The 24319-nt window shown below is 44.9% G+C and overlaps 2 protein-coding genes across 3 annotated transcripts in view; both read left to right on the top strand.

Annotated features, from left to right (window-relative positions):
• The first annotated feature begins 955 nt into the window (after positions 1-955).
• Positions 956-5891, top strand: mkrn2 (makorin, ring finger protein, 2). Its single transcript, XM_085407719.1, has 10 exons — positions 956-1086; positions 2324-2452; positions 2524-2663; positions 2739-2873; positions 2950-3125; positions 3225-3290; positions 3358-3506; positions 5106-5216; positions 5364-5508; positions 5589-5891. Exons 1-10 carry the CDS (start codon positions 1061-1063, stop codon positions 5757-5759), a joined length of 1248 nt encoding a protein of 415 aa, XP_085263845.1. The 5' UTR covers positions 956-1060; the 3' UTR covers positions 5760-5891.
• A 1521-nt stretch (positions 5892-7412) lies between these two features.
• The window catches only part of LOC146670689 (actin-associated protein FAM107A-like), a 26708-nt gene continuing 9801 nt past the window's right edge, over positions 7413-24319 (top strand). Inside the window, exons 1-2 of one of the 2 annotated variants that reach the window (XM_085407737.1) lie at positions 7413-7607; positions 12896-12947. In XM_085407737.1, coding sequence (XP_085263863.1) covers positions 7584-7607; positions 12896-12947 — 76 coding nt within the window. In that variant the 5' untranslated portion in view covers positions 7413-7583. Of the gene's footprint in view, positions 7608-12895; positions 12948-17124; positions 17270-24319 lie in introns of those variants that run through there. The other variant, XM_085407738.1, reaches the window with a different exon arrangement.

Raw genomic sequence — 24319 nt, 5'->3', positions numbered from 1 at the left:
CTCCCAGACCACAGACTCACAATACAGTCAGAGCAAAAATAAATAAATAAAAAATTTAAAAAAGAAAGTTGTGTTTTCAAGTTATTTTTGCTTCCAGTAGTGTTAACATGCTGCACATGGACAAGATCTTTTTTAAATTCTCATTGTCAGTGGGCTAATCAGGTAATTAAAAGTCGTCTAACATAAATGCTGTAATTTGATTATTTTAAATAGTCCAGTCTGTTTTTCTTAATGTTACTGTACTGGAGCAACTGTAACCCACATAATTTCCCTTGGGATTAATAAAGTATGCTGATTCTGAAAAGCTCGAGTAAAGCAGGCAACCTATGAGTTGTAATCTTATTTTCGATTAAAGACAATATTCGGTTTACCAGTTTACCACTCCAGCTTAGTCGACTCTTGGAGTCTTTTAAAAGCAGTTGAATACTTCCGGTTTAATCCACCCTTCTGCTGATATTCTTTCACTATTTGTGTTTTGTTGTTTTGTTTTGTTCTTGTGTGTGTGTGTGTGTGTGTGTGTGTGTGGGGGGGGGGGGGTACCTTAAATTCTTTTGTAACGTGATTCTTTCTTTATTGTGTTGTAATTGTTGTTCATTGCTTTATGACTGCCGGTCTGTGAAAAGAATATTATGAATTAACTTTATTTACCTACTAAATGAAAACACTGCAAACATGACGCATGTTGGAAGGAAACTTCTCTGCTGTGGTAACACCACCAGCTTATATGACGACATGAAGAGCACGAAAAAGTAGAAAAGAAGAAGCAGGGACAGACCCTGGCAAAGAAACTCCAACTGAAAACACTCAAACACTTTCAGCTCTATTTTATTACCGAACACACAGAGACCTTCACATTCCAGCTTTTCAAAAATCCCACTTGCAAAATAACAAAAAAAACTGATTGTGTTGTGATTATTGTGTTAAAAGAGACGCTTTCCACGGGTTCGTACTTCCGGAGGAAGTGGAACCTTATTGCTGTGCCCGCCGTTCTCCGTCGGAGCGGTTTAAGCGGCGCACCGCGGTGACAGCTCGGAGCAGTTGTTGAAGGTCCGCGGGGAAGATGAGCACCAAACAGGTGACCTGCAGGTGAGGGTGCGTGCGTGCGCGGGCGTTTGTGTGTGTGTGTGTCTGATCTGTCTGAGTGTCGTCGGGTGTCGCGCTGGTGTGACCCGGATGTCCGCGGACTGTTAGCCTCGTGCTAATGTTTTTAGCTCTTAGCTCCGCACTCGCCTGTCCTCGTCAGCGCGTGTGCCTCTAACTCTAACTGATCGATTAGTAATCAGTGATTCCAGGTGTGTTTAAGTGAAAGCTGAGACTAATCAGCTTCTCCAGGATCGATACTTCTGATTTAAAGTCACGTAAAGAGCTGCAGCTTTAAATCAGAGGGCAGACTCCGCCCCGAGGCTCACCTCGGGGTCACGTGAACGTTCCCTCCTGCGAAAATGAAGGCGGCCGCTGATGGCGTGAAACTTCAATAACAAGCACAGGAACACCGGAAGCTGGTCCGAGTCTGAGCGCTCTCAGGTAGTTGGTAGGTTACAGGGGGTGGGAGGGGAACAAACTGTCAAACAGCCAATCAGAAGCCGCTGAGACTGCAACTGCAGTTCCCCTGGTGTCCAGCAGGGGCAGCAGTGACTCACTCCCCACAGACTGACATGTTAAAACTTTACAGCAGAAATAAACATGTTTACAGCCTAACACACAAACTGTTCTGGCCTCTAGAGATAATTTCCCCCTTTGTAACACCTGTATTAAACTTTTGTTACAGAATAAAGAGGATGTAAAAGAGTGGGATGAGAAGGAAAAGTGTCACTGTATGCAGATGACGCACTTTTCAATACTGGAGAAGGCTTTAACAGTTTATCTGGGGTTCATATCACAAGTCAGAGACAATTATAAGGGCACAGGAGGAGAATGTTTTTAGAACTCACCTGTTTAAACTCAATCAAAGGGGGCGTGGCCTCTGTAAGATCTTTGATGAATCAAAACACAAACAGAATGATGAAAAGATGAAAAATGTAGCACGTGTACAAAACTACAAGTTAAAAACTTTGTTTTGAAAGTTATTTAAATAAAAGTAAAAAATAAAGTCTTATAAAAGTCAAAGAGTTTGGCACCTCTCCCATCAAATATTCATCCGTCCAACAAAGAGATGTCCTCTCTGTGTCACCCTGGGGTCTGAAACACCTGGGCGGGTAGAATAGGATCCTGATTGGTCAGAATGTGAAGTAAACACACAGTAAACTGAGGTAACAGGTTCAACTGCGAGAGTGATTTCACTAGAGTAGCAGGTCTTGTGGCTCACAGGTGTGCTGCGTTTCAGGTACTTCCTCCACGGCGTGTGCAGGGAAGGCAACCGCTGTCTCTTCTCCCACGACCCGAGTACCAGCAAACCCTCCACCATCTGCAAGTTTTACCAGAGAGGGGCGTGTGCCTACGGAGAGCGCTGCAGGTAAGGCCCTGCCTACCTCTCACCTACGTTTGCATCACTGTGACTCATTTCACTTCCTGTTTGTGCTGCAGGTATGATCACATCAGGCTGTCATCCAGAGGAGGAGGGAGCGGAACTTCAGAGGACCTGACAGGGGGAGGAAGAGGAGGAGGAGGGGCAAGTAGGTCTGGCAGAGGTGGAGCCAAGAAGACGCTGGTGCTGAGAGACAGAGGTGAGGAGACGATGAAGCTCTTACAGAGTCACGATAATGATTGCAGGTAACCCCGCCCCCTCTGTGTTTTCTCAGTGCTGGGCGTCGAAGACGTGTTCAGGGGCCCATCAGACAACTCGGGGTCAGAGGTCACAGCAGCAGCGACTGCATCTCCGCATTCATACGTGGATGCCATCAGGGCGGGTCTAGACGCCTCGGCGCAGGAACGAGGTAAGACTTGAGAATCCTCACATTTGATTGGCTCTTATTGGTAGCACGTGAAGATGTTTACCCGTGCTCTCTGCAGCTCCTCCTCCAGTGGGCGGGGCCTACCCGGACCTCCCCCAGCTGTGTCCCTACGCTGCCGGCGGGCGCTGTTTCTATGAGGACAGTTGTACGTATCTCCACGGCGACCTGTGCGAGGTGTGCGGCCTGCAGGTGCTCCACCCCCAGGACCCCGAGCAGAGGAGAGCGCACGAGAAGGTGTGCATGCTCATGGCGTTTCAGTGACCTCTTTGCGTTCATCAGTGTGAGCGCACACAGATGTGCTGCAGCTGTAAATGATCTCGTGTCTGTCTGCAGATGTGTCTGCTGGCCTTCGAGGCCGACATGGAGAAGGCGTTTGCGGCCCAGCTCAGCAATGACAAGGTGGGTTTGATTTGTTTTGGGATTGGTTGTCTTGGTGACCGGCCTTAATTAGTTACCTGTTGTTCAGGTGTGCTCCATCTGTATGGACGTGGTGGTGCAGAAGGCGAACCCGTCAGAGCGCCGGTTCGGCATCCTGTCCTCCTGCAATCACATCTTCTGTCTGTCCTGCATCCGAAAGTGGCGCTGCACCCGAAACTTCCACAACAAGATCATCAAGTAAGAATCCAACAGGACCGGGTCAGGGGTCAGGCACCAGGGTCAGGGACTGGGTCTCTGTATACTGGGGGGAAACCAAGACTGATGGTGTCTCGTGAGATCTGATTGGGGCTTTACTTTGTTTCACTCTCGTTAGGATCCTTCCCTGAGTCAAAGAGCAAATATAATACAAAAGTCTGCTGAATAATAATTTCCTCTCATAAACATTTAAACTTCACCTAAATCATACAGGTAGGTATTTTAAAATAACTACAGATATTAAATAATGACACTCATCTCCAGGCTTTCCCAAAATAAGAAGTTCACTTAAACCTTTGATATGTTCAGCTGGGATACCAAACGATCAAACTACACAAATAATTCTCCAGTTGGAAGTCTTTCTTAAATGTTCTGTAATTTCTAAAGACTAACATTAAACATTTCAGAATTCCAATTTTGCCTTGTCTGATTACACTTTTTATACACCTGTCATTCACCACTCAGGTATGTTCTCATATAGGGCTGTTCGATATAGCGATACACAGTGGAACAGTTTAACTAAAAATTCAAGTTACGAAGGCGCTTAACGGCAATATTTCAGCCTGTGTTACGGCAAAATACTCGCGTAACAAAATCCACTGGCTCTGGCCCAGAACGCCTACAATGCCCACAATGCCTTCCGAATCATGTGACAACCCCCTTAGTCCTTGCGCTTCGCTGTTCCACTGGAACAACGTGTTGTTGTTGCAGGTAGCAATTAGCCTATAGCCTATCGTTCACTCAAAAGTCGCGATGGGTGCTTTGACTTATGAAAATTTTCGACTTAGGAAAAACCCTCGGGAACGAATTAATTTCGTAAGTCGGGGTTCCGCTGTATATCGGATGACGATATAAAAACATCTGTCGTTTCATTTTACGCTATCGTTTGTTTCATGGTGTTGCAAAATAAACTTTTTATAGCAATATTTTCTCATCGTTTTGATGATCGCTGTAGTGGCTATATTCATTTCTTAAAGTTCTCTCTTTCTCTTATATTTAATATAACCACACTACGGACGGACATGCGCCTGTTTTTATGTGTTGTCGTTAACAACAACGACGGGAAAACCATCGCGTGTCCGCTTGTTTATGTTCCACATAAACCTTTCACAATAAAGCTCAGGACCCTGTTGAGACTTTTCAAAATAAACTGAATCACGTGAAAGACTATGCAGAGCATTGATGGATGAGAAGCAAAAAAGAGCCGCCAGGTGCTAAAAAATAAACCGTAGACTCAAACGTTAGAACAGGCTTTTCCCCGCAGCACGCCGTGTAAGAAATACTCACAAAGGAAACGGCGGCCGTTACAACTTATGTCTAAAAATGTATCGTTTCATTCATCGGTTAAAACACTCGACTCCAGCTACATGACGCACAGCTGGAAACACTTCACGCAGGTCGAGCTGCCCGAGATTCACAGAATTTACAGAAAATGTTACATTGTTGTGATTTACATCGTTATCGGACGATAGATGTCTTATATCGGGATATGAGGTTTTGGTCATATCGTTTTGGTCTGGCTGGGCCTGACTGGCTCTGGTTGGGTCTGGTTGGGTTTGATGACCTCTCTGTTTCTTTCAGGTCGTGTCCACAGTGTCGGGTCATCTCAGAGTTCGTCATCCCGTCGATGTACTGGGTGGAGGACCAGGATGAGAAAGACCACCTTATAGACCTCTTCAAGTCCGGAGTCGGGTGAGTTGCCTCTCTGTGTCACGCCCACCTGCTCTCAGGCACTTATGAAGAGGATCCAAAGATCTTCCAGGATGTGCTTTCAGGTGGTGTAAACAAAGGTAGCTAAGGTGTGTTCAGCTTTCAGTCATACTCTGTGTGTGTTTGCAGTAAGAAGGCCTGTAAGTACTTTGATCAGGGCCGTGGCTCGTGTCCGTTTGGTGGGAAGTGTTTGTACCTCCACGCCTTCCCGGACGGATCGCGGGCGGAGGCCGAGCGCCCACGGAAGCAGCTGAGCTCGGAGGGGAGTGTGCGGGTCAGTTTGAGTCCTTGTTGTTGTCCATAAGTGGAAGGCTGTTGGGTGTAGTAGTCTCTAAACTCTGTCTCTCTGTTTAGTTCATGAACAGCGTCCGCCTCTGGGACTTCATCGAGGAGCGCGAGCAGCGGTCCGTCCCTCCCCTGCCGTCCCTCACTGATGACATCACAGAACTGAGGGAGCTCTTCATGCAGATGTCGGGGCCGAGCCACGAAGACGAGCCGGAGACCTCGCCCGCCAACGACCTGTAGTCTCCATGAAACCTGTGCCGGGTCCACTCCAGATCATGTGATAAGGGGCACGTTGTGTCCGCAGGTTTGATTCCCTAAGACGGGATGGCGCTTAATTTATTGTGTACATGAGTAAATACAGTCTGAAGACCAGCTTCTGTGTGGTGGAGTTATTTTGGTGGTGGAGGGTGGGCATAAAGGTCCCGGAAGGTCCTTAAAACTCAAAACCAGATCTGATATAATAATAATAATAATGGATTGGATTTATATAGCGCTTTTCTAGGCACCCAAAGCGCTTTACAATGCCACTATTCATTCACTCTCACATCCACACACTGGTGGAGGCAGCTACAGGTGTAGCTACAGCTGCCCTGGGGCAGACTGACAGAGGCCCCTCTGGCCAACACCAGTAGGCGGTAGGTGAAGTGTCTTGCCCAAGGACACAACGACCAGGACAGAGAGCCCAGGGATCGAACCGGCGACCTTCCGGTTACAGATACGCTTCCCAACCCCCTGGCTCGTGTCCTGGTGCACCTCTGATGGCTCCCGCTGTGAGGTCTGTTCTTCAGACTGAGGTGCAGCAGGAGACGAGCTGGCGGTGGAGGTGCTCTCTGAGGTTACCTGCTGCTTTCAAACCTAAACAAGAATCCCTGATGGTGATTTCAAAATCAATTTTAAAACTGGTTTTTACTGTAAAGAGCGCCTCGCCATCGTGCCGCAGTGCTCTGACAGCCCTCCAGGGGGCAGCAGTAGCAGACTCCATGTGAGTGTGACCCAATCAGAAGTTCGGGGATCAATTCCAGGATGCTCTGCATGATGAAGGTCGTGTTTGGGGTGTAGTTTTATGATAACATGACTGGAAAGGAAAACAATTGAGCTGCTGAAATAAAATGTGGACTTGTGAAAGAATCGTATGAAGCAGTGAAATAAAAACGTGTGAGGTTTGAACTCCTAAATCTGCTCCAGACAAACACAACGGGCCTCTGCCAGCGAAGAAACTCGGACTGGAACCGAACGCTGAAGACTGATGAGCACTGCTGGGTGGCACTGCAAACATTAGTATCAGTCTGGTCGTTAATACTGAAGACTTTTACCTTTTAAAGTCAGCTGATTATGGGCAGAGCAGTGTGTCCTGATTTATGACATGAACCATCAAAACACACTGACCATTAAATCACTGTCACTTTGACTTTTCACAATAAAACACCTCCCAGCCTTTATTTTGGAGGGCTGGGTGTAAACGTGCCTGTTTCTAATGTGCTGCAGGCTGTAAATAAACCACAGAAAGGTTCACATGTTTCTCAGCATGTTTGACCCGTATTTGTTCATTAAGAATGATTTAACAAATATCGATCTGATACCAGCGCCAATATCAGATCGATATGCAGCATTAATATTCAAATGTGTGTCACTGGTTCACTTCATTCGTATGAACGCTGAACTCCTCAGACTGTCTGCACTCCTCTGAGAGGAGGTAAGGAGGAGACTTAAAGCTCTGCTGTCTCCTCTGATTACTTTAATCCAGCCGGAGCTCCTTAACTCCTCACAGCTGAAAGCAGGGAGTCAGGCAGGAACAGGTGGCCTCCTCCTCGCAGTCACACTGCGTGTGCTCAGCTGGCCGCTCCTCTCTGGTTCCTGCTGGTATGAAGTTTTCGGAGTCGCCTCACAGTCTGCAGGGTTAACGGAGCCCAGCGACCGGGCTGTCAGGCTGCCAGGCAGCAGGGTGAGCAAGAGGAGGGGAAGGCGGAGGAGGGGGCGCCGAGGCTGCTGGGAAAAAGTAAAAGAAGGAGAAGTTGTGGGGAGGACGCAGAGCCAGGGAGAGGCCTGAGCAGGGCACCGAGGATCATGGGAGCAGTTTATGGAAAGAAGGTGAGTGATAAGCGCTGATCAATGATCCGATCATCTTTACAGTTAGTGAGAATACTCTGATCAGATCCTCACACCAACAGTTTAAACTCAGAAATCTGGTGTTCGGTCATGCGATCACCTGCATGTACAGTGGGGCAAAAAAGTATTTAGTCAGCCACCGATTGTGCAAGTTCCCCCACTTAAAATGATGACAGAGGTCAGTAATTTGCACCAGAGGTACACTTCAACTGTGAGAGACAGAATGTGAAAAAAAAATCCATGAATTCACATGGTAGGATTTGTAAAGAATTTATTCGTAAATCAGGGTGGAAAATAAGTATTTGGTCACCTCAAACAAGGAAAATCTCTGGCTCTCACAGACCTGTAACGTCTTCTGTAAGAAGCTTTTCTGTCCCCCACTCGTTACCTGTATGAATGGCACCTGTTTGAACTCATCATCTGTATAAAAGACACCTGTCCACAGCCTCAAACAGTCAGACTCCAAACTCCGCCATGGCCAAGACCAAAGAGCTTTCGAAGGACACCAGGAAAAGTATTGTAGACCTGCACCAGACTGGGAAGAGTGAATCTACAATAGGCAAGCAGCTTGGTGTGAAAAAATCAACTGTGGGAGCAATCATCAGAAAATGGAAGACATACAAGACCACTGATAATCTCCCTCGATCTGGGGCTCCACGCAAGATCTCATCCCGTGGGGTCAAAATGATCATGAGAACGGTGAGCAAAGATCCCAGAACCACACGGGGGGACCTGGTGAATGACCTGCAGAGAGCTGGGACCAAAGTAACAAAGGTCACCATCAGTAACACACTACAACGGCAGGGAATCAAATCCCGCAGTGCCAGACGTGTTCCGCTGCTGAAGCCAGTGCATGTCCAGGCCCGTCTGAAGTTTGCCAGAGAGCACATGGATGATACAGCAGAGGATTGGGAGAATGTCATGTGGTCAGATGAAACCAAAGTAGAACTTTTTGGTATAAACTCAACTCGTCGTGTTTGGAGGAAGAAGGATACTGAGTTGCATCCCAAGAACACCATACCTACTGTGAAGCATGGGGGTGGAAACATCATGCTATGGGGCTGTTTTTCTGCCAAGGGGACAGGACGACTGATCCGTGTTAAGGACAGAATGAATGGGGCCATGTATCGTGAGATTTTGAGCCAAAACCTCCTTCCATCAGTGAGAACTTTGAAGATGAAATGAGGCTGGGTCTTCCAACATGACAATGATCCAAAACACACCGCCCGGGCAACAAAGGAGTGGCTCCGTAAGAAGCATTTGAAAGTCCTGGAGTGGCCTAGCCAGTCTCCAGACCTCAACCCCATAGAAAATCTGTGGCGGGAGTTGAAAGTCCGTGTTGCTCGGCGACAGCCCCAAAACATCACTGCTCTCGAGAAGATCTGCATGGAGGAATGGGCCAAAATACCAGCTACTGTGTGTGCAAACCTGGTAAAGACCTATAGTAAACGTTTGACCTCTGTTATTGCCAACAAAGGTTATGTTACAAAGTATTGAGTTGTATTTTTGTTATTGACCAAATACTTATTTTCCACCCTGATTTACCAATAAATTCTTTACAAATCCTACCATGTGGATTCATGGATTTTTTTTTTTCACATTCTGTCTCTCACAGTTGAAGTGTACCTCTGGTGCAAATTACTGACCTCTGTCATCATTTTAGGTGGGGGAACTTGCACAATCGGTGGCTGACTAAATACTTTTTTGCCCCACTGTATGTGTGAGGATATTCATTCTGCGCGATGAAGGTTGCAGCAGGTGTGCTTCAAATGTCCTGACAGGTGACAAATTGAAGGAAAATGGTACCCCTGTGGTGCGGGGTGGGGGACGGCTGTAAGCACCATCCATGGTGCAGAGATCGGTGGGACGAAGAGCTCACCTGTACCTGCTGGATTGAATCTGAGGTGCTCTGTGGTTTCAGTGTGAGTGTTTGGTGTGCTGCAGAGCACCTGATGGCGCTGTGGGCGAGGGCTAGTCTCTTTCAGATGAAGCCGTTCGGCGCTGCGATCAAGACTGCCGCAAGCCGCCATTTTTAGATGTGATAAATTAAAGGATATAAAAACAGATTAGTGACTGACATCACCGTGAGTCTGTGAGCCTACAGCAGTCCAGAACAGCTCCTGAAGGCAACAGACTACAGGTAAAAGATGGCCCATGTGACGCTGCCCGTTGGTCAGGGAAGTTATCACACCTTGAGCTGAGCGTTTTCTCGTTCCATCTTTGTGTTTTGAGATGGGACGTGAAGAATCTGACCGAGGAGCGAGACGCTGCGCGACATTCTCCTACTCCCTGTTTCCTGATTCCTACTTCCTCCTCTGAATGGGACCAAAATGAGTTTTATGTTTTATTCAGTCAGACCTAAAAGCAGTGACTGACACCATAAAATCATCAGTAAACATCTTCCTGATGAGCATCTATGCAAGCAGACTTCCAGGTGAGTCGCCCCCTGCTGGACATCAGTTAGAAGTTCACCTCTGATGGCACCTAAATTCAGCAGAAGCTGGCAGATAAAATGAAAGATGAGCTGTTTATTGTTGCTGATTGAAATCACGACCTGCCACCGTCTCTGAGAATAAACAAGGTTTTTGCGTGGAGGTTCCAGTTCTTTAGCGTCGAACGCTCACCTGGATCATGTCTCAGATCACCTGGCTCCAGACATTCATGACCTGCTCCGTAAGGTTCGACTTTCAGAGAAACTGGATGAGTCACATGACCTCATGAGCAGAGGTCAGAAATCGTTTCAGAAACTTTTATTTGAATTTTTGGAAAAAGCACCGCTTTACAAAAAACACCTAAGAACGTCCAACCTGAATCAGCTGATCCACCTCGAGCACAGGAAGTGAGTTATTCTGAGGTCAGAGTGAGAGAGGCTTGGTGCTGCACACCGTTTATTTACAGATTTTTAACTCGTTCAGATGATTTCCTGCGATTCACGTTTGGCTTCGAAACACCTCAGAACAAAGGAGCACCTGCTCTCACCTGAGAGCTTTAGCCAGGTGGGAACTGAGCAAGTCTGAGAGAGGACGAAGGCCAATCGTACGCCTCTCCGATCAGGGTGAGGATGACTGCAGAGTCGCACTCCACAGGGGAGGAGACAGCAGGAATGCGACCTTATAGGAAAGCCGAGCTCTCGCAAATATCCGAGTTATGAGGCGGCGCAGCTGTCGGCGAGGCTGAAGAGCAGCTGAGAGGAGGCGGGGCTAGAGGTTTGTCTGTTTTCAGTGCAGCAGGTGGAGACGAGCTTGGAGCATCGAGTTTCAGGAACGATCTGAGAGGAGAGGTCCGGATTTATCTGGGGGGTGGGGGGTAAGCCATGGTGTTCAAATTACCACACGGTTTGTGTTTGTGTTAGTGTGTGTGAGTCTTTAGTCGGGCAGATTAAGGTGATCCAGCAGTGAGTGAAGCAGCAGGGAAAGATCAAAGTGATGAGGTCAGAGGTCAGAGTGGAAGCTCACACACAGCTGTGAGATGTGTTTTGGCCTGCGGTCCAATCACATTCCTTGCTCGATCAGACGATGCTAGCTGGTGCTTATGCTAACCTGCTACAGTCCCCCTCACCGCTGACCCCGGCCTCGGAGCCGCAGCTGTACCACTGCCGAGAGTCCAGCAGGGGGCAGACAGTCCTCAGGGTTCCGGTGGTCTTCTGCTTCCTGTTCCCTTTCCAGCAGCGGCCGGAGCTCTCATCTTAGCTGCTCTTCTTCACATCTGTGCCGAGGTCTCTAATACACCTGTTCTTCACACACAGGTGTGCCTCGGCTCTTCTTCAGCCTGAACTGCAGAAACGGTCCTCCAGAGCCAATCACAGCGTGTTTTATTACTTCAGCTTTCGTCTGTTGTTACGGGAACCCAGAGACTCAGACCTGTGGTCAGAAGCTGGTGACCTGAGCACAGCTGCAGCTGCGTCTTTCTCACTTTGTCATGTTTGTTTTTTATTGTGAAAACTGGTGAACGTGTCTTTGTTCTTATTTTTGGATTCAGATCTTTCTGATGTTGTTGACTCGTGTTTTCTCTCTCTGACCCGGACTGTTTAACCCTTTCACCCCTCCCAAAAACCTGAGATCAGCTGATTCTGGGTCAGCTGACTGATGAAGTGATGTCAGGTGGATCATTAAGGTGGCAGCAGCAGCTGAAGTTTCTGAGGGTGGTCTCACACACATGAGACTGGCTGTCTCTGTGATCAATAATAATCTGATGCTTTTACTCAATCAATCAATCAATCAAAATTTATTTATATAGCACATTTTTAAGACCGAAGTACACCAAAGTGCTTTCCAGTAAAATCGCAGTACAAATAAAATCACACTAAAATATAAATTACAAATATATAAAATATAAGATAATTACATAATCTAAATACAGAGCCAGATGTAAATTACCCTAATTCGCCTTAAATGCCAGATCAAACAAATACGTTTTTAAACGTGATTTAAAAGACTGAATGGAATCTGACGCGCGAATATGAAGAGGGAGAGTATTCCATAGCCTGGGTGCAGCAACGGCAAAGGCACGGTCTCCTCTGGTCTTCAGCCGAGACCTAGGTTGCACCAAGAGCAGTTGGCCCGATGATCTTAGTGCTCTCTGAGGGCTGTACAGACAGAGGAGATCAGCTAAGTAGTCAGGTGCCATATTGTTCAAAATTTTATAAGTAAACAATAGAATTTTAAAATCAATTCGATATTTGATAGGAAGCCAGTGTAAATTTTTCAGAACAGGGGTGATAGAGTCAAACTTTCTAGTGCCGGTCAAGAGACGTGCTGCAGCATTCTGGACCAGCTGCAGACGCTGCAGAAGAGAAGATTGTAGACCCAAGTAGAGTGAGTTACAATAGTCCAGTCTTGACGTAATGAAAGCATGAATGAGTTTCTCCATATCTTTGTGTGGTATGTAGGGTTTAGCCTTAGAGATTAGGCGTAGTTGATGAAAGCTAGTTTTTACCACAGTAGAGACCTGTTTTACTGTGAAAGTTCAGTTCCTGCTGTCTCAGTGTTGGTTCTTCTGTCAGAGGAGGATAAAAACAGAGAAAGCTTTTAGCAGTGAGGTGTCAGGATCTCCACCTGTGAGACTCACCTGTGTGAGTAAACGAGTGAATGGAAGCTTGAAGCTGTGACTGCACTTGTTCCTGTTTTACCTGATTTTGCCAGGTTCGGAGTGACACCTTGAGTCACTGCGTGTGTTTCTTTTTCTCTTGTTCTTAGCCTGAGTTGGCCATTCCCCACTGCTCTCATCCTCCTCCTCAGCTAAATGATGAGCCTTTCTTCTTTGTTTTGCAGAAGGCGTATAACATTGACCATCAGGCTCTGCCGAAGCAGCCGCACAGCAAAGGTGAGTTAGGCCGTCTCAGGTAATAAAGGCGGTACGACCTGTGAGCAGCCAATGTCACAGACCTGTTCTAGAATAGAATAGAATAGAATAGAATAGCCTTTTATTGTCATTGTACATGTAGAACAAAACTGTGGGTGCTCGACACCAACTGTACCAGAATAAAATATTTATAAGTTGCAAAGTGCTTGGAGGTAGTCCAAAAGGACTTGGTCTGAATAGAGTCTGTGTGTGAGTGGCCTGAGTGATGAGGGTTTATTATAAGGGAGTATTAATAAATTAATGCTTCAGTCTTAAATATGATCAACCTATCTCTAATAATCAGCTATGTACCACAGGCCTTCAAGCTGGCTGTAGTTAAACCTTTACTCAAAAAGCATCTCTAGACCCAGCAGTCTCAGCTAATTATAGGCCAATCTCCAACCTTCCTTTATATCAAACATCCTTGAAAGAGTAGTTGTCAAACAGCTAACAGATCATCTGCAGAGGTTTATTTGAAGAGTTTCAGTCAGGTTTCAGAGCTCAGCACAGCACAGAAACAGCTTTAGTGAAGGTTACAAATGATCTTCTTATGGCCTCTGACAGTGGACTCATCTCTGTGCTTGTCCTGCTAGACCTCAGTGCAGCGTTCGATACTGTCGACCATAATATCCTATTAGAGCGATTAGAACATGCTGTAGGTATTACAGGTACTGTGCTGCAGTGGTTTGTATCATATCTATCTAATAGACTCCAGTTTGTGCATGTAAATGGAGAGTCCTCTTCACACACTGAGGTTAATTATGGAGTTCCACAGGGTTCAGTGCTAGGCCCAATTCTGTTTACATTATACATGCTTCCCTTAGGCAGCATCATTAGAAGACATAGCATACATTTACACTGCTATGCAGATGACACCCAGCTCTATCTGTCCATGAAGCCAGATAACACACACCAATGAGTTAAACTGCAGGAATGTCTTAAAGACATAAAGACCTGGATGGCCGCTAACTTTCTGCTTCTTAATTCAGATCAAACTGAAGTTATTGTACTCGGCCCTGAAAATCTTAGAAATATGGTATCTAAGCAGACTCTTACTCTGGATGGCATTACCTTGGCCTCCAGTAACACTGTGAGGAACCTTGGAGTCATTTTTGACCAGGACATGTCCTTCAACGCACATATTAAACAAATATGTAAGACTGCGTTCTTCCATTTGTGCAACATCTCTAAAGTTAGAAATATCCTGTCTCAGAGTGACGCTGAAAAACTAGTTCATGCATTTATTACTTCCAGGCTGGACGACTGTAATTCATTATTATCAGGAAGTCCTAAAAACTCCCTGAAAAGCCTTCAGCTGATCCAAAATGCTGCAGCAAGAGTCCTGACAGGGACTAGAAAGAGAGAGCAGATTTCTCCTGTTTTGGCTTCCTGTTAAATCCAGAATTCAAAATCCTGCTCCTCACACACAAGGTCTTAAATAATCAGGCCCCATCTTATCTTAATGACCTTGTAGTACCATATCACCCTATTAGAGCACTTCGCTCTCGCTCTGCAGGCCTACTTGTTGTTCCTAGAGTATTTAAAAGTAGAATGGGAGGCAGAGCCTTCAGTTTTCAGGCCCCTCTTCTGTGGAACCAGCTTCCAGTTTGGATTCAGGAGACAGACACTATCTCTACTTTCAAGATTAGGCTTCACACTTTCCTTTTTGCTAAAGCATTTACCGTATTTCCCGGACTACAAGGCGCACCTGAATATTAGCCGCACAAGCTAAAATCAGGGGAAAATCCTGTTTTGTACATACATTAGCCGCACCTGACTAAAAGCCGCAGGTGTTTCAATGTTGACTTATCATATGTAAGAGAATATGCACAAAGGGAATTGTCAGGAAAGAGATGGCTGTTTGGAGACACACCCCTTTTATTAATATTTTGAAAAACAAGTTATGGGTACATATTTGCATAACTTTTTAGGTATATGTACAAGTAGCGGTAATTACAAGTACGAAACATGTACTGTGCTTCATAAATGAGTAACAAATGTAGTACATAACAATAACCTACAGCACACCAGAAAAATAGATCCGGACTACCTTTTAGGCTCAGGTGCAGTGACACGGCTTTAACAAGAAGAAAAGTCAGTCATTCACCACCATCTTCCTGCGCACTAAAACCACCAAAGTCCTCTCCTCCAGTGTCGGATACGAACAGGCTCAGGATGGCTTCGTCATCCACTCTCAGCTTCTCTCCTTCGTTGTCACTTAGAAAACCAAAGAAATCCTCGTTGTCAGTGTCAGAGTCAAACACCCTCTGAAGGGCCGTGGCGGTGTCCTCCTCTCCATCATGCAGCAGTCCAGCCCTTCGAAATCCGTTGGTGATCGTGGATGTTTTCACACTTTTCCACGCTGTCAGAATCCACCGGTGGAGTTGAGCATAACTTGCTTTTCGCAAGCTTATCGCCGCTCGTCATCCACGACTCCCGCTGAACGCGTAGCGTTAATTTGAAGTTTGTTTTTCGCGCTACTTGTACGGCACTATGTTGCCTGGCGGATGGACACGTGACCAACATACCACTCTTGAACCCAGATACTGTGTGTCTGATCACATGCCCTTCCGCCAGGCAACGTAGTGCCGTACAATAGCGGAACAAACAAAACAAATCGTCTTACGATATGACAAAAATCATGGACAATCCATAGAAAAGCCGCACCTGACTAAAAGCCGCAGGGTTCAAAGCTTGTGCAAAAAGTAGCGGCTTATAGCCCGACAATTACGGTAGTTAGGGCTGGACCAGGTGACCCTGAATCCTCCCTTAGTTATGCTGCAATAGGCTGCTGGATGATGCACTGGGTGTTAGGGTTAGGTCTCACTGTCACCAAAGTGCTTGCTCATAGGGGGTCATATGATTGTTGGGTTTTTCTCTGTATGTATTATTGTAGGGTCTACCTTAGAATAAAAAGCTCCTTGATGCAACTGAAAATTGGATTAAGTTGACCTGATTGAGGCCGGTTGGTGAGAAAGTCTTTGATCCACTAGCAGGTGACAGGACGGATCTGGGATCGATGTTTGGGATCATGTTGTTGAATGCTGAGCTGCAGTCCATGAAGAGCATCCTCATGCAGCTCTTCCGGTTCTCCATTCATTGAGGCTGCTTTCGGGGGTTGGGTGCTCTCTCTGCTGTTTACTGATGATAAGTTGGAAGTGATTGAGTGCTGAGCTAACATTAGCATTTGGGGGGGGGGGGGGGGGGGGATGTAAACAATGGTAGATAAAAAAGGCCTCCAAGTCTGGAGTGACTGTTTACAACTCTGCTGTTATGGCACCAGTCCCAAGGCACACAGCCCACCACCCCGCCCTTACCAGAGTCTTTGTTGTGTGTGTGTGTGTGTGATTGTGTGATTGTGTGTGTGATGGCCCAGAGGAACATGAAGCTGATGATCAAACTTCTTCCCGACATGTTTTCTTTTTGCTGTGTTTGAACCTTTGGGGCCACCATACGCCATAGTTAGAAATATAAATGAATTCAACATGCGCACAGGTATAACTCACACAGCTGTGATTGGTCAGGGTTGGACCATGTGACTGAAAACAAGAATAAAGTCAACTGTTCACAGTTTCTGTCAAAGATAAACGTGACGTCAGGCTTGATGATGTCACAGATCTGTCCATGCAGGATTCAAGGAGCTTTATTGTCATTTGCATCACATGTTAACATGAGGTGGAAAGAAATTATGTACACACAGCGAAAAGAAACCAAATAATGAAGAAAGTTTTTTTATTTTAAATAAAAAATAAATGAATAGTTGTTTTGTTTTTTAACAAACAGAATAACAAGTAATAAAACAATACATAAATAATACTATAAGTAGAGTGCAACAACCTGAGTACCAGTATAGAGTATGGGCATAGAGTGTAGGTATAAATAAATACTTTAGCAGCAAAGAGCCTGATGACCAGCATTGATAAAGTGACAGTGTCGGCAAGAAGAACAAAAGTGTTTAAAGTTGCCGACAGGAAGTGTGAATATTAAAGATAAATGTCAGATTAAATGTTGTGAGATCATCATTATTTATCTTCGTGGTTCGCATGCAACCCACACTGAGAGTCTGCTCCAGGCTGCAGTGAGAGTCAGCCCCCCCATCAGGTGGCAGCTGGATTTCAGGCTGGGTGGAGCCGCTGGCTGATGAATAGGAGCAGCGTGGGAAGTGGTCCCGAGGAGGAGGGGCAGTCCACGTGCCACGTGACCGCTGCCTGGCTTTGAGCTGTGCAGGAGAGCAGGAGCAGAGGAGCAGAGGAGCTCTGGTAGCATGGAGCCCAGCACCGCCCAGGGAAGGGTGGTGAAGTCCGGTAAGACCCGGCCGCGGACAGAGCTGAGGATCGAGCTGTGAGGCTGTCAGCTGCTCTCAGATCAGAGTCATGCTGAAGAAAGTCAGCTCCCAGCTTTTTGAATCTTTTACTCCACAAATGGAGAAACAAGCTCAGACTGACGTCATTCACACTTGTAATGCTTTTCACTAAAATTATCATTAAGATGTGACGTCATCTCTAGAAAAAACTTTAAAAATAAACAGGACTTTAGTTTGAGAGCTGGAAGTTTTAATTATCATCTCCAAAGTGGAAATAGAGCCTTCATCAGCTCTGTGTTTCTATCAGAAACATTTCTGCATGTTTGTGTTTGTGCTCAAGTTTGACTATGTGAGGCTCTGAGAGCATGGCTGATGGTGGTGGTGTGGATGATGATGGTGGTGGTGTGGATGATGATGATTGTGGTTTGGATGATGATGGTGGTAGTGTGGATGATGATGATGATGATGATGATGGTGGTGATGATGATGATGGTGTGGTGTGGATGATGATGCTGGTGGTGGTGGTGTGGATGATGATGATGGTGGTGTGGGTGATGATGATGGTGGTGTGGATGATGATGGTGTGGTGTGGATGATGATAATAGTGTTGGTGTGGATGATGATGCTGGTGGTGTGGATGATGATGATGGTGGTGTGGGTGATAATAGTGGTGGTGTGGATGATGATGCTGGTGGTGTGGATGATGTTGATGGTGGTGTGGATGATGATAATAGTGTTGGTGTGGATGATGATGATGATGATGATGATGATGCTGGTGGTGTGGATGATGTTGATGGTGGTGTGGATGATGATAATAGTGTTGGTGTGGATGATGATGATGATGATGATGATGCTGGTGGTGTGGATGATGTTGATGGTGGTGTGGATGATGATAATAGTGTTGGTGTGGATGATGATGATGATGATGATGATGCTGGTGGTGTGGATGATGATGGTGGTGGTGTGATGATGATAATAGTGTTGGTGTGGATGATGATGATGATGATGATGCTGGTGGTGTGGATGATGTTGATGGTGGTGTGGATGATGATAATAGTGTTGGTGTGGATGATGATGATGATGATGATGATGATGATGCTGGTGGTGTGGATGATGATGGTGGTGGTGTGGATGATGATAATAGTGTTGGTGTGGATGATGATGATGATGATGATGATGCTGGTGGTGTGGATGATGTTGATGGTGGTGTGGATGATGATAATGGTGGAGGTGTGGATGATGATAATAGTGGTGGTGTGGATGATGATGATGGTGGTGGTGTGGATGATGATGGTGGTGGTGGTGTGGATGATGATAATAGTGTTGGTGTGGATGATGATGATGATGATGATGATGCTGCTGGTGGTGTGGATGATGATGGTGGTGGTGTGGATGATGATAATAGTGTTGGTGTGGATGATGATGATGATGATGATGATGATGATGCTGGTGGTGTGGATGATGATGCTGGTGGTGGTGTGGATGATGATGATGATGATGATGATGATGCTGGTGGTGTGGATGATGATGGTGGTGGTGTGGATGATGATAATAGTGTTGGTGTGGATGATGATGATGATGATGATGATGCTGGTGGTGTGGATGATGATGCTGGTGGTGTGGATGATGATGCTGGTGGTGGTGTGGATGATGATGATGGTGGTGTGGATGATGTTGATGGTGGTGTGGATGATGATAATAGTGTTGGTGTGGATGATGATGATGATGATGCTGGTGGTGTGGATGATGTTGATGGTGGTGTGGATGATGATAATGGTGGAGGTGTGGATGATGATGATAGTGGTGGTGTGGATGATGATGATGGTGGTGGTGGTGTGGATGATGATAATAGTGTTGGTGTGGATGATGATGATGGTGGTGGTGGTGTGGATGATGATAATAGTGTTGGTGTGGATGATGATGATGGTGGTGGTGGTGTGGATGATGATAATAGTGTTGGTGTGGATGATGATGGTGGTGGTGGACTTGTTGCTGCTCCTGTCTGTTCAGCATCTTCTTAAGTAATTGAGGTGCTGCGTTGTACCAGAGCCACTCATGGCTCATGAAGCGCTGTGAGGAGCGAAGGCTGATGAAGATGAAGTCACCGCTGGCATGCAGACGGACTGCAGTGGGAGTTCACATCCTCTGCTTGAGTTTTAGCCTCGGCAACGGGGAGTCATGTAGAGCTTCAGTGTTGATGGTGGTGGTGGTTGAAAGAACGAGCAGATGCGTTATGGCCTGCCGTTACAGAGCGATCACGTTTCCTCCCGAGGTGCGGCTCCGGCCTTAGACTCGAGCTCAAGTTGTCCGCTTTGCTGTAACCAGATTGGCAGCACTCACGGGGACGTCAATACAGAGAGGCACGTCCTCCCTCCGATCAATACAAACCTCAGAAAGGCTCAAAGTCCGGCAGACAAACACTGAGCTAACAGAGAGAGGCGGGTAAAGTTCAGCAGCAGAGCTCCCTGTTACTGTAACTTCTGTGGGTCCAACACATTTTTAATAACACTCAAAATGCGTGGCCTTCAGGTCATACACTGTACATAAAAGATGTACACAGACACTGGTTTCTGCACCTCATTGTTAACCATGTTTGTTTTTAATATAACCCTGGTCATTCAGAATCCTTTAGGATTTAACACATAAAATGTGGAGATTATATACTGAGCTCAAGCAGGAACTATTAATAACAAAAAGATTACATCACAAAAATAGATCAAATTAATAAACTGTGGGAGTCTAATCACAAAACAGGAAGTGTTCTCTGTGTTTCAGTGTCTTCTACAAATTGATTGTCTCACTCCTTAAAATCTGATGCAGTGGTTCAGTATTTAAGAGTGAACGTCTGAGGTCAGGTATTTCAGGTGTTTCAGATGTGATTCAGATATTTTCAGACATGTTTCACACGTGTTCAGGCGTGTTTCAAGCTTTTTCAGGCTTGTTTCAGACATTTTCATATGTGTTTCAGGCTTGTTTCAGGCGTGTTTCAGACATTTTCATATGTTTTACAGGCTTGTTTCAGGCTTTTTTCAGATGTGTTTCAGACATTTTAATGCTTGTTACAGGCTTGTTTCAGATGTGTTTCAGACATTTTAATGCTTGTTACAGGTGTGTTTCAGATGTGTTTCAGGCTTGTTTCAGATGTGTTTCAGACATTTTAATGCTTGTTACAGGTGTGTTTCAGGCTTGTTTCAGATGTGTTTCAGACATTTTAATGCTTGTTACAGGTGTGTTTCAGATGTGTTTCAGGTGTGTTTCAGACATTTTCCAACTTGTTTCAAGTGTGTTTCAGGCTTGTTTCAGATGTTTCAGCCGTGTTTCAGACATTTTCAGACTTGTTTCAGGCTTGTTTCAGGTGTGTTTCAGACATTTTCATATGTGTTTCAGGCTTGTTTCAGGCGTGTTTCAGACATTTTCATATGTTTTACAGGCTTGTTTCAGGCTTGTTTCAGATGTGTTTCAGACATTTTCAGACTTGTTTCAAGTGTGTTTCAGATGTGTTTCAGTCGTGTTTCAGACATTTTCCAACTTGTTTCAAGTGTGTTTCAGGCTTGTTTCAGATGTGTTTCAGTCGTGTTTCAGACATTTTCCAACTTGTTTCAAGTGTGTTTCAGGCTTGTTTCAGATGTGTTTCAGTCGTGTTTCAGACATTTTCAGACTTGTTACAGGTGTGTTTCAGGTGTGTTTCAGACATTTTAACGCTTGTTACAGGTTTGTTTCAGACATTTTAATGCTTGTTACAGGTGTGTTTCAGATGTGTTTCAGACATTTTAACGCTTGTTACAGGTGTGTTTCAGACATTTTAATGCTTGTTACAGGCTTGTTTCAGATGTGTTTTAGGTGTGTTTCAGGCTTGTTTCAGATGTGTTTCAGACATTTTAATGCTTGTTACAGGTGTGTTTCAGATATTTTCACATGTGTTTCAGGCTTGTTTCAGTCGTGTTTCAGACATTTTCAGACTTGTTTCAAGTGTTTTTCAGGCTTGTTTCAGATGTGTTTCAGTCGTGTTTCAGACATTTTCCAACTTGTTACAGGTGTGTTTCAGATGTGTTTTAGGTGTGTTTCAGGCTTGTTTCAGGTGTGTTTCAGACATTTTCATATGTGTTTCAGGCTTGTTTCAGATGTGTTTCAGACATTTTAAAGTGTGTTTCAGGCTTGTTTCAAGTGTGTTTCAGGCTTGTTTCAAGTGTGTTTCAGATGTGTTTCAGTCGTGTTTCAGACATTTTCCAACTTGTTTCAAGTGTGTTTCAGGCTTGTTTCAGATGTGTATCAGTCGTGTTTCAGACATTTTCCAACTTGTTTCAAGTGTGTTTCAGGCTTGTTTCAGATGTGTTTCAGTCGTGTTTCAGACATTTTCAGACTTGTTTCAGGCTTGTTTCAGGTGTGTTTCAGACATTTTAACGCTTGTTACAGGTTTGTTTCAGATGTGTTTCAGACATTTTAATGCTTGTTACAGGTGTGTTTCAGACATTTTAATGCTTGTTACAGGTGTGTTTCAGATGTGTTTTAGGTGTGTTTCAGGCTTGTTTCAGATGTGTTTCAGACATTTTAATGCTTGTTACAGGTGTGTTTCAGATATTTTCATATGTGTTTCAGGCTTGTTTCAGATGTGTTTCAGGCTTGTTTCAGATGTGTTTCAGACATTTTAAAGTGTGTTTCAGGCTTGTTTCAAGTGTTTTTCAGACTTGTTTCAGGTGTGTTTCAGACATTTTCATATGTGTTTCAGGCTTGTTTCAGATGTGTTTCAGACATTTTAAAGTGTGTTTCAGGCTTGTTTCAGGTGTGTTTCAGACATTTTCATATGTTTTACAGGCTTGTTTCAGGCTTGTTTCAGATGTGTTTCAGACATTTTAAAGTGTGTTTCAGGCTTGTTTCAGATGTGTATCAGTCGTGTTTCAGACATTTTCCAACTTGTTTCAAGTGTGTTTCAGGCTTGTTTCAGATGTGTTTCAGTCGTGTTTCAGACATTTTCAGACTTGTTTCAGGCTTGTTTCAGGTGTGTTTCAGACATTTTCATATGTGTTTCAGGCTTGTTTCAGATGTGTTTCAGACATTTTCAGACTTGTTTCAAGTGTGTTTCAGATGTGTTTCAGTCGTGTTTCAGACATTTTCCAACTTGTTTCAAGTGTGTTTCAGGCTTGTTTCAGATGTGTTTCAGTCGTGTTTCAGACATTTTCCAACTTGTTTCAAGTGTGTTTCAGGCTTGTTTCAGATGTGTTTCAGTCGTGTTTCAGACATTTTCAGACTTGTTTCAGGCTTGTTTCAGGTGTGTTTCAGACATTTTAACGCTTGTTACAGGTTTGTTTCAGACATTTTAATGCTTGTTACAGGTGTGTTTCAGATGTGTTTCAGACATTTTAACGCTTGTTACAGGTGTGTTTCAGACATTTTAATGCTTGTTACAGGCTTGTTTCAGATGTGTTTTAGGTGTGTTTCAGGCTTGTTTCAGATGTGTTTCAGACATTTTAATGCTTGTTACAGGTGTGTTTCAGATATTTTCACATGTGTTTCAGGCTTGTTTCAGTCGTGTTTCAGACATTTTCAGACTTGTTTCAAGTGTTTTTCAGGCTTGTTTCAGATGTGTTTCAGTCGTGTTTCAGACATTTTCCAACTTGTTACAGGTGTGTTTCAGATGTGTTTTAGGTGTGTTTCAGGCTTGTTTCAGGTGTGTTTCAGACATTTTCATATGTGTTTCAGGCTTGTTTCAGATGTGTTTCAGACATTTTAAAGTGTGTTTCAGGCTTGTTTCAAGTGTGTTTCAGGCTTGTTTCAAGTGTGTTTCAGATGTGTTTCAGTCGTGTTTCAGACATTTTCCAACTTGTTTCAAGTGTGTTTCAGGCTTGTTTCAGATGTGTATCAGTCGTGTTTCAGACATTTTCCAACTTGTTTCAAGTGTGTTTCAGGCTTGTTTCAGATGTGTTTCAGTCGTGTTTCAGACATTTTCAGACTTGTTTCAGGCTTGTTTCAGGTGTGTTTCAGACATTTTAACGCTTGTTACAGGTTTGTTTCAGATGTGTTTCAGACATTTTAATGCTTGTTACAGGTGTGTTTCAGACATTTTAATGCTTGTTACAGGTGTGTTTCAGATGTGTTTTAGGTGTGTTTCAGGCTTGTTTCAGATGTGTTTCAGACATTTTAATGCTTGTTACAGGTGTGTTTCAGATATTTTCATATGTGTTTCAGGCTTGTTTCAGATGTGTTTCAGACTTGTTTCAGGTGTGTTTCAGACATTTTCATATGTGTTTCAGGCTTGTTTCAGATGTGTTTCAGACATTTTAAAGTGTGTTTCAGGCTTGTTTCAGGTGTGTTTCAGACATTTTCATATGTTTTACAGGCTTGTTTCAGGCTTGTTTCAGATGTGTTTCAGACATTTTAAAGTGTGTTTCAGGCTTGTTTCAGATGTGTATCAGTCGTGTTTCAGACATTTTCCAACTTGTTTCAAGTGTGTTTCAGGCTTGTTTCAGATGTGTCAGGTTCTGAATTGAAGTTTGCAGCAGGCTCCGTGACTGACTTGCTCAGCTGTGAACATTGTGAGTAGTGTGAGATGTTTGCTGCTCACAGAGATCAGTGCTGCAGCTCAGTGCGCTCCTCCTGCCAGCCTTTCATTTCCTTCTACTGAACCTACTGACAAACTGCTACAGCAGTCCTTACAATCACAGGAGCTCAGAGAAGTTTCTGATGGTTATCCGCCATGTGCGACCTCACAAGCCCGTTCCTATTTGCTGTAGCAGCGCCAACATCTGGAGGCAGGGAGGCTGTCAAAATAGCCGTCCACTTACTTTCTTCTGCGTGTCTAGGAGTGAACAGACATCCGGAGCTCGTTTCATTTTTCTGAAATATGAAGCTGGAAGGCGGGCTCTGGTTGCACTCGAGAAAGGGTCATTGTGCGGCGTGACCTGTCATGTGATCTCAATCCCAGAATATCCGAGGACGGGTTGGGTTTATTGTCCTTTCTCCTGTTTGACACAGATGCGCCGCAGGCCGGAAACTGAGGACCTCTGCCTCAAACACCCCAGCTCACAGACACCACAAGCTGCTGCTAGCGCCTCCT

Source organism: Rhamphochromis longiceps, linkage group LG5 (genome assembly GCF_057381845.1).
Source record: "Rhamphochromis longiceps isolate RC_006_pf linkage group LG5, R_longiceps_female_GT1.1, whole genome shotgun sequence".
Lineage (NCBI taxonomy): Eukaryota > Metazoa > Chordata > Actinopteri > Cichliformes > Cichlidae > Rhamphochromis > Rhamphochromis longiceps.
Note: the sequence above shows the minus strand (reverse complement) of the source record. Positions and strands in the feature narration are given on the sequence as shown.